The following is a 16,120-nucleotide window of genomic DNA, read 5'->3' on the forward strand; positions in this document are numbered from 1 at the left end:
GTTTATAGTTCTGCTGAATAAATAGGCTATAAACAATGTGTGTGCATATTTTGCTTAAAGAAGTAACACTGAGTTCCCTGGCCCCTGCGAGCACTGACCCGGGTAAATTTGAAATCGCATCTTTTTTCCGCCGTTTTGGCCAACTCGTCAAAAACACTCTCCTAAGTGGGTAAATTTGATAACACCGGCTACGTGGTGTAGTGTAGACGGCGAAAACGGACAAATCCGGGACTTTTTGAAAACGCTGACGTCAAATAGTCATGTATTTTCTGTCAAAACAAAAGGTTTAATTAGCTCAACAATAGCTCTGCGCATGCGTCGTAACTCTGCATGCGATAAACGACGTTTTCAAATTTACCCGGGTTAATGCGGACGGAAAACATTTTACGCGGCGTTTTAAATTTCTTCGTTTTCAAATTTACCCGGGTCAGTGTAGACGGGGCGTAATAAGAATGATTTGCAAAACGTTTGCAAAGACTTTGGCCAGAATGAAACGGTTTAATTCGGCTATCAGTGAATAAGGATTTTCTTCAAGATTGCCAAGTAGGGCTGTTGCACAAACATTTCCTCAGCTAACCATCGGTAAACATCACTAGAGATTTGGATGACCCCTATTAGAACTATCAGCTTCTTGCCAACAAAAATCGTGATGACTAAGGAGAATATAAATGGAAATAACACTTCCGAATTTTCAGAATATTATTTTGTTGGAAACTTTAGGCTAATGTTTTTTTATGATGTGCCATCAGTGACATATCTCCTTTAACTTTTCAGTGTTACATTTTTTTTGTTGAAATAGATTATAAGACAGAAATAAGCAATTTAATTATACGCACGTCTCGCAGTCTTGTTATGTGCTAGCTGGTTTATGACTTGAAATACGGCACCTCTGACCTCTCTAACGAAAGTTCCTTCTTACAGTCGTGAAAAACAATAATTCCCTAACCCGCAGGAGACCTATTGGAACACCTTATGAGATAATAAACACAGGAATTTGAAACCTGTATTTTTTTCAGCCTGTCTTTTCAACCGGCGTTTTACGTTGAAGTCATCGGGAGAACCAGTGGCGGATCTATAGAAAGGGCCGGGAGGGGGGGGGGGGGGGGCACCTTATGTTTAGTCTGAATAGAGGCCTGAACTTTGGGAGTGTCACTTTATTAACTCTTAAACTTACATGTTTATACTGTTTTTGAAATCATGCACCTGCTAAGTCTTACTGACGGTTTACCTATCACGTCTAACGTATATCGGAATCATATATTTTAAAGTAAAATTATCAGTTTGAAAAGAAATGAATTCTATGATTTGAACGTCGAGCCAATAGATAGCCTAAGGATCCGATGGTTCTGATACCCGGTAGCTGGCAATCAGTGTATCTCAGTTAAAAAAAAAAACTCTTAAAAAACGGAGCGAAATCATCTACGAGGTCAAAAAGCTGTTCACTTTACGATTTCATAGATTGAATAGAGCGTTTTAACAGCCACAAAAATTCAATTAGCTATTGAATACCAAATTGCTTAAAGTAAATTCAAACCTGGTTGACGGAAGCCGCCATTTGCATTTGCGTGTAAAAGAAGAAATGGAAGCGGACCTTGGTATTCTTAGCGTCGTTTATTCACCTGTACACACTAACTTGATACTATCAGCAGCTTATCAGGGGTGTTTGGTCAATGCAAACAGCTCTTCATACATTTGAACAAATAAGATAAATAACACCTTCAGACCCTGGTTGTATACCGTTTACCAAAAAAATCATCAAGGCATTTCGGTCGGGATGTAAATGGTAAAACTATTTTGGTTTGCCCGAATGGAAATATTTCCAAAATAAACGGAACGTCTTAAAAGGTAGTCAAAAATATTTTCGCTCAGATATCTCTCATACAAAGCTGGGAAATTATTAAAGTAAACGTTTTTATTTTCAATATATTTAGTAACAAAATCACAACATTTCTTCTACTATTTTTGTTTGCAAAAAATGTTACAATCTAGTATTAGGCAAATACCAGTTAGTCAATTGAGGATGCTTAAAACAGTTAATAGAATTGGGTCAGGGAGAACTAGTTTATAAAACAGTACTTCTAGCATATATAGGACCAAGGAAAAAATACTCTCAAACTAGTAAATTACATTCAGCAAGAAAACCACGCAAAGATTAGTAAAAACGAGACATATTTTCAGAAGCAAAAGTTTTTCATGCCTAGTCAGGGGTTGTTGTCAAAGGGCCTTAACATACACAGCTGAGTGAAGTGCAAATGCACAAAGTAAATTTAAAGACTAAGACCGAGCTGAAACAAATCGCAATGTTTACGTTGTTACTTTTTACCTTTGCAGTAGCTTTAAAATTTTTTTTAGCAAAGTTTACTCAATTGTTCCAGATGTTAGCAGTTTCTGTGTTGTTGGTTGTTAGCTTTTCCAAGTTTTTTATAAATCTGTTAGTGCAGCTGAACAGCCTTGCAAAAAGACGATCAAACTATTGTCTTCCTGTACAATATAAAGCCCAAATGAACTGTTTTCTTTTTGCTGCGAAGCTCTAGGTTATTCTTCAATAGTTATCTATTGCAAGTGCTGTAGATCCGTTGTAGCCTGGATAAGATGCTCTCTTTGTGCTTTCTGCTTGTCGTATCCTCGACATTTGCACTTCCTGTAGAAAATGAAGACCGAGAAAAAAGAGGTACGTTATTTGACTCTGGTCTCTCTACTTACTTACTTCCTTATCCTCATCGGGCACATGAGGACTCTTAAGGCCAGCCAGAAAACTGCGCCATCCATCCCGGTCCGCCGTCGATGCGACAGCAGCCCCCCACGAACACCAACCCAGCCGGTTTCTTTCTGTCTCCACGCTTCTTCTCCACGTTTCTCTTGGCCGGCCTCGCCTCCTTTTACCTTCAGGTGCCCACGTTAGTGCAGTCCTCGAGATGTTGGCTGGACTTGTATTCCATCTTCTCACTCGTATGAGGACTGATACCGGTGTACTCCCTGTTGCCTGGTCTCTCTACAGGTGTACCTTATTCCCACTAATTCTTGCGATTTCAAAACAATCACGAAATTCAATACGTGCAAAAAAAAAAAAAAAAACATTGTGCGAAACTAACACGCGAAAATTAATACCATATTCAGTTATATATTAGAAAAATAAAGATATTAAATGTTTGTAACTGCAAATATCTACCCTTGAAAATATCTTTCCGTCTGGTTTTCGACTAGCAGCACTGCCTTCCTCTGATTACTGTTTTCTTCAGCTATAAATCGGCAAAAACGTCTTGATTACAGTCACTGTTTCCGTTTGCAGGCTCCTTGTAGATACATTGAGCCAGACCTTTGTAATTTCCGGGGACACTGACAAATTCGCGAAATTTAATACACTTTTGATCTATAAAATTTTCTTGCAATTTAAAACAGGAATACTCGCGAAATTCGGCTCATGAATTTTCGCGAAATAAAGTACTCGTGAAAATAAGTAAGAATAAGGTACTAACTATTGATATCAGTAGAAGTGAGCTTAGCCTGCGCGTTCATTTTCATGCAAATCAAACTCATTTTAATGTATGAAACTTTTTGTACGAAGACTCGTTTTGAAACAGAAGATAAGGGCATCACATTCTTGTTTTATGCATAAGAGATGGTCTTGCTGACCAGTGATCCTCATGGTTCCTCATCGCATTCTGCTCGCTGTTTTCTCGATTTACAGATACTTCTGCAGTGCATTTGTTTGAGGGAGATATGATATTGACCGAGGAGCAGATTCAAGCGGCCGAGAACGGAATGGATCCTAATAACGTTGGAGGAGCACGTGGATTGTATAAACGCCGTAAATGGCCTGGAGGAATCGTCCCTTATACTTTACATGAAAGCGCAGGTAAACAATATACAAATATTAAACTGGTAACATATTTGATGAACTGCCATGAAAAGTGAGTAACAGAAAGTAAATACACTAAGTATTTATTTACATGTCATGTATTATTTTATCTCAGATATTCTGATTCAAATTGAGTGCAGCTTGATCGGCACAAGAGAATGCATGTTTTCTTGACAAGCACGTGTAAAAAAAATTATATTAATTTTATGTTATTTCAAATTGGAAGAGAACAATCATGTGATTAATCGTTTATCTTGTTTATTTATTTAAAACACTCAAAACATTTATACTTTCATTATTATACTCTTTCTTCATCTTTCTTAATTTTATTTTAACTCTCTATACTGTCTGAGATTAATTGACATGCTCTCTCCTTATCAACGTACCTAAGTTTTTCTAAGCATATCGCTGCTTTCTTACCCTGCAGATAGCATCTGGAAGCGACCAGCAATTTTCAGCGCCATGAAAGAATGGGAAGAGAAGACGTGCATTAAATTTGTGAAGAGGACAACTGAACAGGCTTACATAGAGTTCTTTGTTGGAAAAGGGTACGGTTGCGTCTTTAGCACGTCAAAAATAACCATCGTTAAGAGATTCATGGTAAAAATCATTATAACCAGCTAGTTTTGGTGCTCAAGAGTTATTCCGTACAGTTGAATAAGAAACGTTGTGAATATTTTAGTTCTGCCAGACTTTTGCAATTTTTTAACGTTTTCAGCCTGAAATATTATTAACGCTGTGATATTAGGCAACACTCGTCAACAGGGAAAACAAAGAAAAGTATTTCTTGTTTCATTTCCATATTTATTAGTGGCAATAGATGTATAAATTATATTCTTTAGTACATGTTTTCGCGTTTTTAAGTCCGCAAAACGAGCTAGCAAAACCCTCGTTCGTAATGGAGCATTACCCTTAAAAGGAAAATGCATCTGGATTTGCATCTTTTTTTTGTTTTGTTTAGTAAAGAACCATGGACATCTTTTGTTTCTTTAATCTATCATGCGACGTAACTCCTTCCATTTTAGTTAATGAGAGAAAATGATAGATAGCAGTAGTTGAACGCTTTTTGCTTTTTCTAGTTGCTATTCGTCTGTTGGGAGGACCGGATATAAGCAGCAGATTTCACTTGGCTCTGGTTGTGGTTTCCATGGAATAGCTGTTCACGAGATTGGGCATGCTCTTGGTAGGTGTTTAATTCTGAATGCTTCTGATTCAAAATCTATTCATCTAAGAAGCAGGGGAGACGAAGTGAGAGGTGGGGGATCGAAGGGGAGGGGGGAAGGGGGAGGGAGAGTCGTAAAAGTTTCGACCTTTCACTTAAGTCTTTATAAATTTCGATAAAAAGGCGACCTCTGCTGGATCAACCACTGCTCTGTTCTGATGACTTTCTGGCGTTAACATATGGCAGTACGAAGTTAAGTATGGCAGTACCAAGTTCAACTCCATAGACAGTTATATATCCCTCTAGTCTTTCTTCTGGTTGCTAGAATTCTTAAAAAATTATATTCTATTTCTAGTATTTATCATTCTAGTATTTATTATTCCAACCAGCTCAGATCAACCAGACCCAACTCTTTCTCGCGCTTAGGCCCCGCCGGCTAAGAGGAATAGGCTGCTCTGCGGCCAAAATGCCAGTGGCTCTGGGGACGAGAATGAATTTAAGGAGGACCAACATGCCTTAATTATTGTTCCTCTGTTCTTTTATCTACATCATCAAGTGTTTTGTAGACTTTGTATACACTGCAGCATTTTGGTGTATTTTTTGCTGACCTAATTTTTTCCAGGTTTCTGGCATGAGCAAAGTCGACCCGACCGTGACAATTACGTGGAAATTATCTGGGACAATATCAAAGATGGTAAGTAAGACGTAATTACCACCGTTTGCATTGATACGTTTCCGCGGGCGATTTGAATTGAAAAATCGCGTATCAATGCAAACGGTGGTAATGGTTCATTTGTTTTTAAAACAAATAAAAATGTAAAATGTTAAATGTTTTTTAAAACATTTAAAAATGGAGATGTTATTTAACTCATGATGGATTGTAGCTCATAATGGATTTCGAGCGTGATGTAACAATAGAGGAGAGGTAGGGGCTGAAGGGCATTACCTCCCCCCATTCACTTTTTTTTTTAAACATTATAATGAAGTCAGAAAGAAACGAAACAATACTGAAAACATTTCTGCCCTATGCTTTTACTGGGGGGGAGGGAGGTTTAAAAGAGAGATCGAGGGTGTAGAAGGTTCTTAATACAGTATTTTTTGTCTGACTCTCTATTGATCTTGTAACCATCTTTTTTCTTTAATAAACAAGAAAAGAAAACAACTTGATTATATAGATTTATCACTAGACTGATCACTCCGTGTCAAATGAAAATAAATTTCAGCCAAAAAGTAATCTGTTATTAGTATTTGGATATTGATATTTTTCCATCTTTTTTTTTTACCAAACAAGACAATAAACACAACTTCAAGAAATACAGCCACGGAATGATCGACAGTCTTGGCAGTCCGTATGACTACGGATCCATAATGCATTACGGCAAGCGAGACTTTGCTAAGCTACCATGGCAGACTACCATCAAAACCAAGAACGGCGCATCCATCGGTCAGCGGAAACATCTCAGTCCTCTGGATGTTCAACAAATGAACAAGTATTATGAATGCAGTAAGAAATAAATTACATTTAACGCTAAAAAATTGTATTTTGTTCTATTGTGTTTTCTTTTTACAGTTGTTTTAATTAACGTTGTCTGGGTTAAAACCTTTGAAAGAAAAGAAAAGATCGTATGGAATGAATTAGGGGAAAGTGACGTCATAGGCTCCAAAAATACCCCACGGGTTGAAATTATAATAACAATCAGCATAGTAAATTGCACGAAAAACAAGTCCAAAGTTTTTGTTGCTTTTCGCGCGATTTTCAATATTTATTTTTGTTATAATTTTAACCCGTGAGGTATTTTGGAGCCTTTGACGTCACTTTCTCCCTATTCGCAACCAAGCCTTGGAACAAGGCTGATTAATGGCGGCCGTACATTCTCGGAAATAAATGTTAAAATAAAACGACTTCTGGTGTTCGTAATGGATTGAAAATTGGCAGGATGAGTAAGAATGTCTAATTGTACACGGAAGTGTAACAAAATGAAAATCAAAAATTTGATCACAGGGGCACTTTAAGTTTTGAAAATTCTTCTAAAATTCAGTGTGGTCACTTGTCTGAAGAGAAAGAAAACGTGAACCTTCGCGGTTGTCATGTCTAGTACACAGGGGAGCCAGACAAACTTTTATGAACGCAAAAACAAATATTAAAAAATACGATGGAGAAAGAGATCTGCTGTTATTTTGTTGTTTCTTTTTCAAGAATACGCATCTCTCTTGGAAAATTACAATACAAACGCTTAAGCAATACAAACAGTATAACAATGACAATATAAACATCTTAATCAAAGCAAGAATTTTTGTGGTGCACAGTTACTCCTCGTAACCTACATATTTTAATTCCTGGATTTTGTGTACTAACACGAAACAAAAGGTTCTCATTTCCCCTTTAGAATAGAAAAATATAAGCCAAAGAACAGTTCTTCTTCTATAGATTTGGAAGCTCGTGGCCTTTAGTCAATCAAACGCATGACAAGTGAAGATGCTGAATTGATGGTGGCTGATGAAAAACTTGAAATTTCTTTTAACTGTAATTCACGTAGTCGGCAATTGTCTTATGTGGAATTCCTTCTGGGAGACTAACGGCTGTTCCCGACAGCAACTTACTTAAGTAATTTAGAGTTACTGTTGAGTAGAACCCCGGTAACTCGAACTCTGAAGGGAAACGAAAAACAGTACGAGTTAGCAGGGCTTCGAATTATCGGGGTCGATTGAATAAGACTGAAAGGTGGGTTCAAATCCAAGGGAAATGGAAGTTTGTTCGAGTTAGCAGGGGTTGTTCGAGTTATCTGTGTTCGAGTTACCGGGGTTCTACTGTATATTGAATAATTCATATACCGTGATATTTCGGTTATGAGCCTTGCATGGGCTTATACAACTTAGAACTGACTTTTGGGTGGGCTTATACACGGAGGGGCTAATATCCGGGGGGGAGGGGGGAGGAGGAGGAGGGGAGTTTATAAGCGGAACAGAAAAAAAAAAAAAACAAGTCACGGCAGTGCTGATCGCAGTACGTTTTTAGGTTCAGAAGTCATAAAAAGTCATGAAGGGGGGGGGGGGGGTAAGGGAAATTTTACGGTAAGATATCTAATTGACTTTGATAGTAAGTTGTTTGATTTCTCTTTTCCCTTCCAACTTCTTTTCAAGGAGATATTATTAAATGAATTATAAAGTAGATGTTATTACGGCGATCAGTGTTTGACATAATAAAAATTTGGTTTGTATCTGATCTTAAAATCGGTTTAACAAGGTGGATAGAAATGCCAACTACAGGCGCGGAAGGCCAAACCATAGCTTTCCTGGTACAAGTAACACGGTATCTGCGAGTGGTCAAGTGGAAGTGGGCGTGTACAGGAAACCCACGCACACAAACAAATATCTTGCCTTCGAGTCGCATAGTCCCGCGCAAAGCAAACGAGCTGTAGTAAAGACACTAATGGACCGTGCCAAATATCTTCCCTCGACCTCTGAGCGGAAACAGAGCGAAAAACAACAAGTAATCGGTAACCTTAAAGTCAACGGATACCCCCAAAGTTTCATCGATCGTTGCCTTGTTTCGGCTCAAGAAACCATACAGCCAGAACACCAAGAAAGTCAAGAGAGTACAAGGGGTTACGCTTCAATCCCTTACATAAAGGGTGTTTCCGAGAGAGTTCGATGTGTGCTTAGCAGAGAAAACATAAGAACCACTTTCAAGCCTGTTAAAACATTGGGCAGTATCTTTAAGAAACCAAAAGACCGCCCCGCCACAAATCAGATCAAGGGAATTGTGTACAAAGTCAAATGCAAAACATGTGATTTTGCCTATGTGGGAGAGAGCAAAAGATCATGGAATTCGCGCGGCGCAGAGCACAAGCCTGGCACAAGATCTAATAACGAAAGCGCAATAAGATTTCACGCGGAAACAACAGACCATGACATTCATCCGGATTATGTAGAAATTTTAGAAAGAAATGTCAACAATAGGCAACAACGCCTATTCCTAGAAGCGCTACATTCTATCCAGGACATTAACTGTGTGAATGAGCATGTGCATTTCCCACAAGTTTATTTAACAATGGGAACATCCCTAGAGACCGGCGGTGTATAAAAACTTATTATGCAAAAACTGAATCAATTTTAACTCTGATGAAGGTAACAGAGAGTTACCGAAAATTCAGTTTTATACGTTTTTTACCACCTTTTTAAACCGATTTTAAGATCAGATACAAACCAAATTTTTATTAATTATAAAGTAATAACAATTTAAATTTCAATGTTGGAAAAATTAATTAACTCCCGAAAACATGCACTTTGTGATATATTGTCCTCCTGCTCCTAAACAAGTACTGTGACCCTCTTTCTATTTCAAAGTTTAGTGGTTATCAACCAGTTTACGCGCAAAGTGTGGCTGAGAATTTATGTTCAGTTCCGTATTTCAGGAAATGACCTTTTCCAAGGACAGAGCTTGTTAGATTGGCACTTTATCTTTGATACAGTTGAATCCCGTAACTCGAACCTTTTTCGACTTCCCTTCAGTTCATTTTCTTACTAGTTTTACCCTCCATAACTCGAACTCCCGAAATCTCGAACCTTTTTCGATTTCCCTTGAAGGTTCGAGTTATCGGGATTTAACTGTAACAAGTAATCAAACGAAGTCAACAGATAAAAAGTAAATCTGAAGACCGAAATGACAGAAGCCGCACTGTTTTCGTTGTTAATCTCACCTTTTGTGGTCGGTTTACAAATTTTAGTAGAGCTTATTCTGGAGTTTAATCACCTGTTTGGGATGTTAACAATTTCTGTTGGCTTTTCCAAGTTCTTTCATCAATATGTTAGTGCAGCTGAACCAGCGTTGCTAAAAATATTCGAATTGTTGTCTTCCTGCCCGATATAAAGCTGAAACCAACTATTCTTTGCTGCGAAGCCTTAGGTCAATCTTGGATAGTTATTAACTGAGTACTGTGGCTTCGTTACACTTGGATAAGATGCTTTCATTGTGCTTTCTGCTTGCCGTAACCTCGACATTTGCACTGCCTATAGAAAATGAAGACCGTGAATTGTTTTTTCTAAATAATAACATATCAATTTCAGTGTTTGAAAAAATATATATCTCCGGGAAACGTGAACTTTGCAAGTACTCGCAAATGAATTATTATTAATGATTTCGAGTTATCAGTATAGTCAAGGTCTTTCTGCTCCTAAACGAATAAGATGACACCCTTTTTATTTCAAAATTTAAGGTAACCAGTACGCAAAGATTAGTTGAAAAACTGTGTTCAGTTCTATTTCGGGAAATGACCTTTCACCAATGACAGCGTTTGGTAGTTTGGCACAGGAGAAACAAATTTACAAAAAAGTTAAATATTTAGTCACAGAAACTTACATCTAAACAAAAGTTAAACAGCTGAGTAAAATTTAAAGGTGCAAAGTAAATTTAAAGCCGAGATGACAGAAGCCGGAACGTTTTATTTGATAATCTTTGCTTTTATGGTCGCTTTACAAATCTTAGCAGAGTTTACTCACCAGTCCTGTTTGTGATGCTAATACATTATGCCGGTTTTCCAAAGTTTATTCATAAATCTGTTTGTGCAGCTGAAATAACATTGCTAAAAAACAATAGAATTGTTGTCTTCCTGTCCAATATAAAGCTGAAACGAATGTTCTTTGCTGTGAAGAATTAGCCGATCCATCTTTGATAGTTATTAAGTTCTGTTGTTTCATTACACTTGGATAAGATGCGTTCATTGTACTTTCTGCTGGTCGTAACCTCGACATTTGCACTTCCTGTAGAAAATGAAGACCGTGAAAAGAGAGGTACGTTATCTTATTTTGGTTTTCCTACTTATCCACTGACTAGTTCAGGTTCAGACAGGTAAATTGAGATACAGTAGAAAAAGTATTGTTGCCATTTGATAAGTATTCAAGCTAAATCATCAATTTAGTGGAGTTAATTAGAAAGTAGTACGAGGATGACTTTGAGATATAGGCGTATGGGCACCTTCGGACCTGGAAGGGCGGAGGCCTTATTGCCCGAAAAAAAAAATGGCATGGGTAAAATGCCGAATAACGAAGGAATACAAAATGGATTAAAAGTGTATTGAAATAGTCGTGTACAAACCTTGCCCGACTTGCTTAAAGAAAACAATAGTTTATAAATTAATTTCGTGGTGTTGCCTGAAGCAGTCAATGCGCTGAATCCTTTTAAATCCTTTGTTTTCAACAAAAATTAAAGTATTTTGGGAAAGCCAATTTATATTGTTTTCCCCAACTTCAAAGTTATACAAAAGCGTGTAAAACATTTCATTGAAGGTTTTCAGCTAGCACTGAGAACTAATATTTGAGACAAAAACATCACGGCTGGATCCACCGTGCCCAAACGCTCAAGCTATGGAAGAGCTTATCGCAACTGAATCAAACTGAGGGGCAACGCAGAATTTGCGAGAAAACTCGAGCATGAGCATGAGCATGAGTTCGATATATTTCCAATACTTTTTCCGTTGATGTAATTCATTTTGAACATAATGTTGAGTTTTGTCGGCTTATTTTCCATTTTTTCTCTAAGCTCGTTGCCCGAATTCTAAGCATTTTGCTCGAAAAGTTTGGCACTGGGGGGTTGCAGCCCCCCTCGCCCTCCCGCCTCGTACGCCTATGCTTTGAGCGTATTACTGGTTCTACTAGTACAGCTACCAATACTAGATCGTGTTTAATTAAATTAAGGTTTTATTATTACTACTAGTGATAGACAGCGGTTGCTGACGAAATGCGAAAGAAAAACTCTCAATCAAAGTTTTGGTCAGTCGGTCCTAATGACCAGTTATTTTACTCAGCCATTATCTTGTTACATTAAAATTATCTGGTTTGCAGCCAGGCATAGTTAAAAATTGACACTGACTTAAAGAATTTTTACTGAACGTTTTAGTCACAAAATATATTAACTTGTAAAACGTTGTCCCTTGTGTTATTAGAATGAAGAACTTAAAAATGCAAAAAAAGGTGACAATGAATGCTTTAAGCAAAAAAGGGGAGATGGTTGTAATTGTAACTCTAACGCGAGTAAAAACAAAAGCGTAAACAAGGTTTTAATATATGTCTGGGAATGATGCGTGTTCATCTCCGGCACAAATTGAAGTTCTTTATCATCTACTTGCGGGAAAGTCAGTCAGTCAGTCAGTCAGTCAGTCAGTCAGTCAGTCAGTCAGTCAGTCAGTCAGTCAGTCAGTCAGTCAGTCAGACTAGTGGTTCCCATGGTTCCTAATCGTATTCTCTTCACTGTTTTCTTCTTAGATACTTCTGCAGTGCATTTATTTGAGGGAGATCTGTTACTGACGGAGGAGCAGATTCAAGCCGCCGAGAACGGAATGGATCCTAATAACGCTGGCGGGGCACGAGGATTGTCAAAATGGCGTAAATGGCCTGGGGGAATTGTCCCCTATACTTTAGACAGTAGCGCAGGTACATCATACGCGTATTTTAATACATCAAATAATTATGCTAAACATTTGATAAAATGCCATGGTGAATGAATTGTTCCCTTGCTGTAGTTTCAATAAAAGTTCAAGTTGAAACAAACAAACTGAATTAATCGTTAATTTCTAATCATACAGATAAATTCTGGAAGCGACGAGCAATTCTCAGCGCCATGAAAGAATGGGAAGAAAAGACGTGCATCAAATTTGTGAAGAGGACAACTGAGAAGGATTATATAGAATTCTTTGTTGGAAAAGGGTAAAATTGTTTTGTTGTGGTCGTTAACGATTATATGCAAAACACGAGGTTTTCGTCTTTGGTACACTAACCCATTGTTTAGTTTTTCAGGGAAAAATCCTGAGTAAACTCTTACTTCATACGAGTTAATAAGTTACTCCATATTGTGTTTATTTTATTATTTATAACAACTACGAGTTCTGAGTTACCAGGAAGAAGAAGAAGAAGAAGAAATTCACGAATCACTGCAGCTGAAATATAAACTATTACTTTGACATCAGACAAAAAGAAACAAAACCGCTTATATGATCAGTTCTCTCGCTGGTTAACCACGATCGCAAGCGTGCTGCCCATGAAAGGGAAAATATATTTAGATGTAAAGCTTATTTTATTGAAGAACTAAAGGTCTCTTTGATTATTTACCCCGCCACGTAACATAACACGTTCTAGTGACTTAGTAAACTGAAGGAAGTCTGAAATAAAAATTATGTGTGAACTCGGAAACAAGCAGTGTTTTGACAAAATCTATCTTGGTATGCACTTCTTTTTTAGTTGCTATTCATATGTTGGAAAGACAGGAGGAAAGCAGCAGATTTCACTTGGCTTTGGTTGTGGCTTCCATGGAATAGCTGTTCACGAGATTGGGCATGCTCTTGGTAACGTTTTTTACTTTTCATGCCCTTTGTTAAAGATCTTTGAGCTTTAGAATTTTCAAAAAAGGGTATTTCCCCGGCCCCTCTACTATAGATCAACCACTGCTCTGAACATTTTCTGGGTTTAACAAACGGCTTTACCATGCTCACTTCCTCGGCCGAAACCAATAGCCAACTGGTCTGCCTATTGCCAGCTGAAACTTGTCAAAAAATATTTTTTATTACTTGTATTGGCACAATTAGCACAGTGTAGCCGTTTTGAGCGACCCATTCCCATCTTAGCACGAAGAACCAAAAGTGCCGCCACTATCTAATAATGTAATCCTTCCTGAGATCAACTATCAAATCAAAATTCGAGGATAGTTTCCAGGAAACCAACTCAAGGCCTCAAGGCCCCACAAGTCACCTCGAATTGTATTTCTGGAACCTAACTTTGAATTCTGATCTGATTGCATAAATCATCTCTTCAAAAGAATGTGCTTTAATAGGAAGTGGTCATTAAAGAAGGTTGATCATCCAAACGCGGTCAGGCATTACTATGTATTACGATTGACAGCCAATCAAAACAGCTCTATTAACTGCACCAATTAGCCTGACTAATAAAGAATTAACTAGGTATTTTTCTAATTAACTGTTAACTCTTTTTCTTCCAGGATTCTGGCATGAGCAAAGTCGACCCGACCGTGATAACTACGTTGAAATTGTCTGGGACAATATCAAAGAAGGTAAGACGTAGCTAACGGTTATGGAGTTGAAGTAGTCACATTGCATGTAGGTAATTGTTTTTTAATGGAAATTTACAGTGGCATCTTCCACATAGTGGCTTTTTGTTATCCCACCGATTCTAGATCGAATTGGAATTTAGTAATGTTCGTTTTTGTGGAGGGAGGAAAACGGGAGAACCCGGAGAAAAACCCTCGGAGCAAGGAGGAAAACCAGCAACAAACTCAACCCACATATATGACGCCGGTTCCGGCAATCGAACCCGGACCACATTGGTAGGAAGGAAACAAATTGTTTTAGTGTAATTAAGCCCTAACATTTTCGCTGTGGAGCCTGGAGCCCATTATTTTGTAACTTGGAGCCCTTTGCTGCAGATCATGGAGCCCTGGGAATGTTTTTTAGAAAGCCCGAAGCCCTAAATTTTAGGAGGTCCAGAGCCTTGGAGCCCGGATTCTTTGGGCCTGGAGCCCTAAACCTCTTTGGGACCCTGTGTTAAGTAATCCTGCCGTGTCAAGTGTTAATGCATTTCGGCCAAGTACAGTAGTAACCGGTTATTAGTATTTGGATATTGATATTTTTCCATACGTTTTCTTGCCAAACAAGACCAGAAGCACAACTTCAAGAAATACAGCCACGGGAGTATTGACAGTCTTGGCGTCCCGTATGACTACGGATCCATAATGCATTACGGAAAGCGAGACTTTGCTAAGTGGCCATGGCAGACTACCATCAGAGCCAAGAACGGCGCATCCATCGGTCAGCGGAGACATCTCAGTCCAATGGATGTCAAACAAATGAACCTGTTTTATGAATGCAATAAGAAATAAATAACATTGAACGATAGCAAAATTTTTTTGTTCTATTTTGTTTTTCTTTTATCTACAGCTATTTCAATGAAAGTTGCCAGTTTAAAGCTTAAAGAAAACATCGTATGGAGTTTTGGCTATTCAATAGAAATTTAGATAAAATGTACAAGTTTGTATTTTTCCAAGTGATGGATTTACAAATTTTGTTTCCTCTCAGGAGGCCTTTCTATAGCGTAACGTTTTATGTCGCATGGCTTTAAGTTTTGAAAATTCCTCTAAAAATTTTAATGTGGTCAAAAGTACCTTGTTTGCACGCGTCTGAAGAGAAAAAAACCTGAAACTTCGCTTTTGTCAAGCATGCAGGCAAGTTAACACGTGCAATTTTGTTGCTCGTGTAGATGAGTACCAACTGTTAAATTTTTATGTGACATATATATTTGTTGACAAGCTGGCGCATTGCTGGTTTTCAATGTCACGCCAGTAACGCTACTGTCACGCACTGCTAAAAAATAAATCCAAAACTATATATTGAGTAAAAAAAATTAAGAATTTTGCAGGTTGTAGAAAATAACTAGATAGTCAACGTGTCCAAGTCTCAGGTCTGCACGGAATTCCGTACTAGAGATATCCGCCAAAATGTTCATTTTTCAACCTTCGTTCAATGCCGATCAGTAGTGGTCATTATATCCTTGATTTTGCATTTCCAGATTAATCGAAAGAAAAGTTGCTACATTCTTAGAAAACTAAAAATTTTCATGAACAAATCAATACCAAAATTATTAGTGTTTGATGCAAATGAAACATTTGACAGCGGCTCTAAAAATGCCTATTTTTCTAATTTTCCAGACGTTGCGGCGGGCCCGAAGGGGCAAAAATTTAATGGCTCCTAACACGGTCAGAAAAGCATTTTGAATCAAATCAAATCTGTTTTAGTTCTAACCTCGGTAAAGTCTTTAGTTGCTAGAGTTTCAAGCAAAAATATTTTTTGATGCGAATTTGAGTGGGTGTTTTTCAGAAAGACGGCCTCTTAAATTTTTCTGAGAAAGCAAAACTTTTGGTAACGTCTTTCTTAGCAACGGCTTGATTGACATAGACTCGCACCGTTTCCAGGCACTGCTATGTGTTCAAAGAAAAAATGTCGACTTTCTTACCCCCTCCTGTCCTAGATAAAATGCTATTTATGCCACAAGTGACTCGATTGTTAGCATGTGTCCTGCTTTTTCTGCCCTGGATCACC

General features: G+C 37.9%; 1 protein-coding gene and 1 pseudogene across 1 annotated transcript; both read left to right on the forward strand.

Moving 5' to 3' along the window:
- The first annotated feature begins 3,352 nt into the window (after positions 1-3,352).
- LOC144642317 (blastula protease 10-like) lies at positions 3,353-6,536 on the forward strand. Its single transcript, XM_078501283.1, has 5 exons — positions 3,353-3,856; positions 4,287-4,407; positions 4,939-5,042; positions 5,644-5,715; positions 6,313-6,536. Exons 1-5 carry the CDS (start codon positions 3,721-3,723, stop codon positions 6,534-6,536), a joined length of 657 nt encoding a protein of 218 aa, XP_078357409.1. The 5' UTR covers positions 3,353-3,720.
- Positions 6,537-10,732: 4,196 nt separating this feature from the next.
- LOC144642318 (astacin-like) lies at positions 10,733-14,904 on the forward strand (annotated as a pseudogene).
- The last annotated feature ends 1,216 nt before the right edge of the window (positions 14,905-16,120 follow it).

The sequence above is a fragment of the Oculina patagonica genome, chromosome 2 (genome assembly GCF_052425735.1).
Source record: "Oculina patagonica isolate OP01 chromosome 2, crgOcupat, whole genome shotgun sequence".
NCBI lineage: Eukaryota > Metazoa > Cnidaria > Anthozoa > Scleractinia > Oculinidae > Oculina > Oculina patagonica.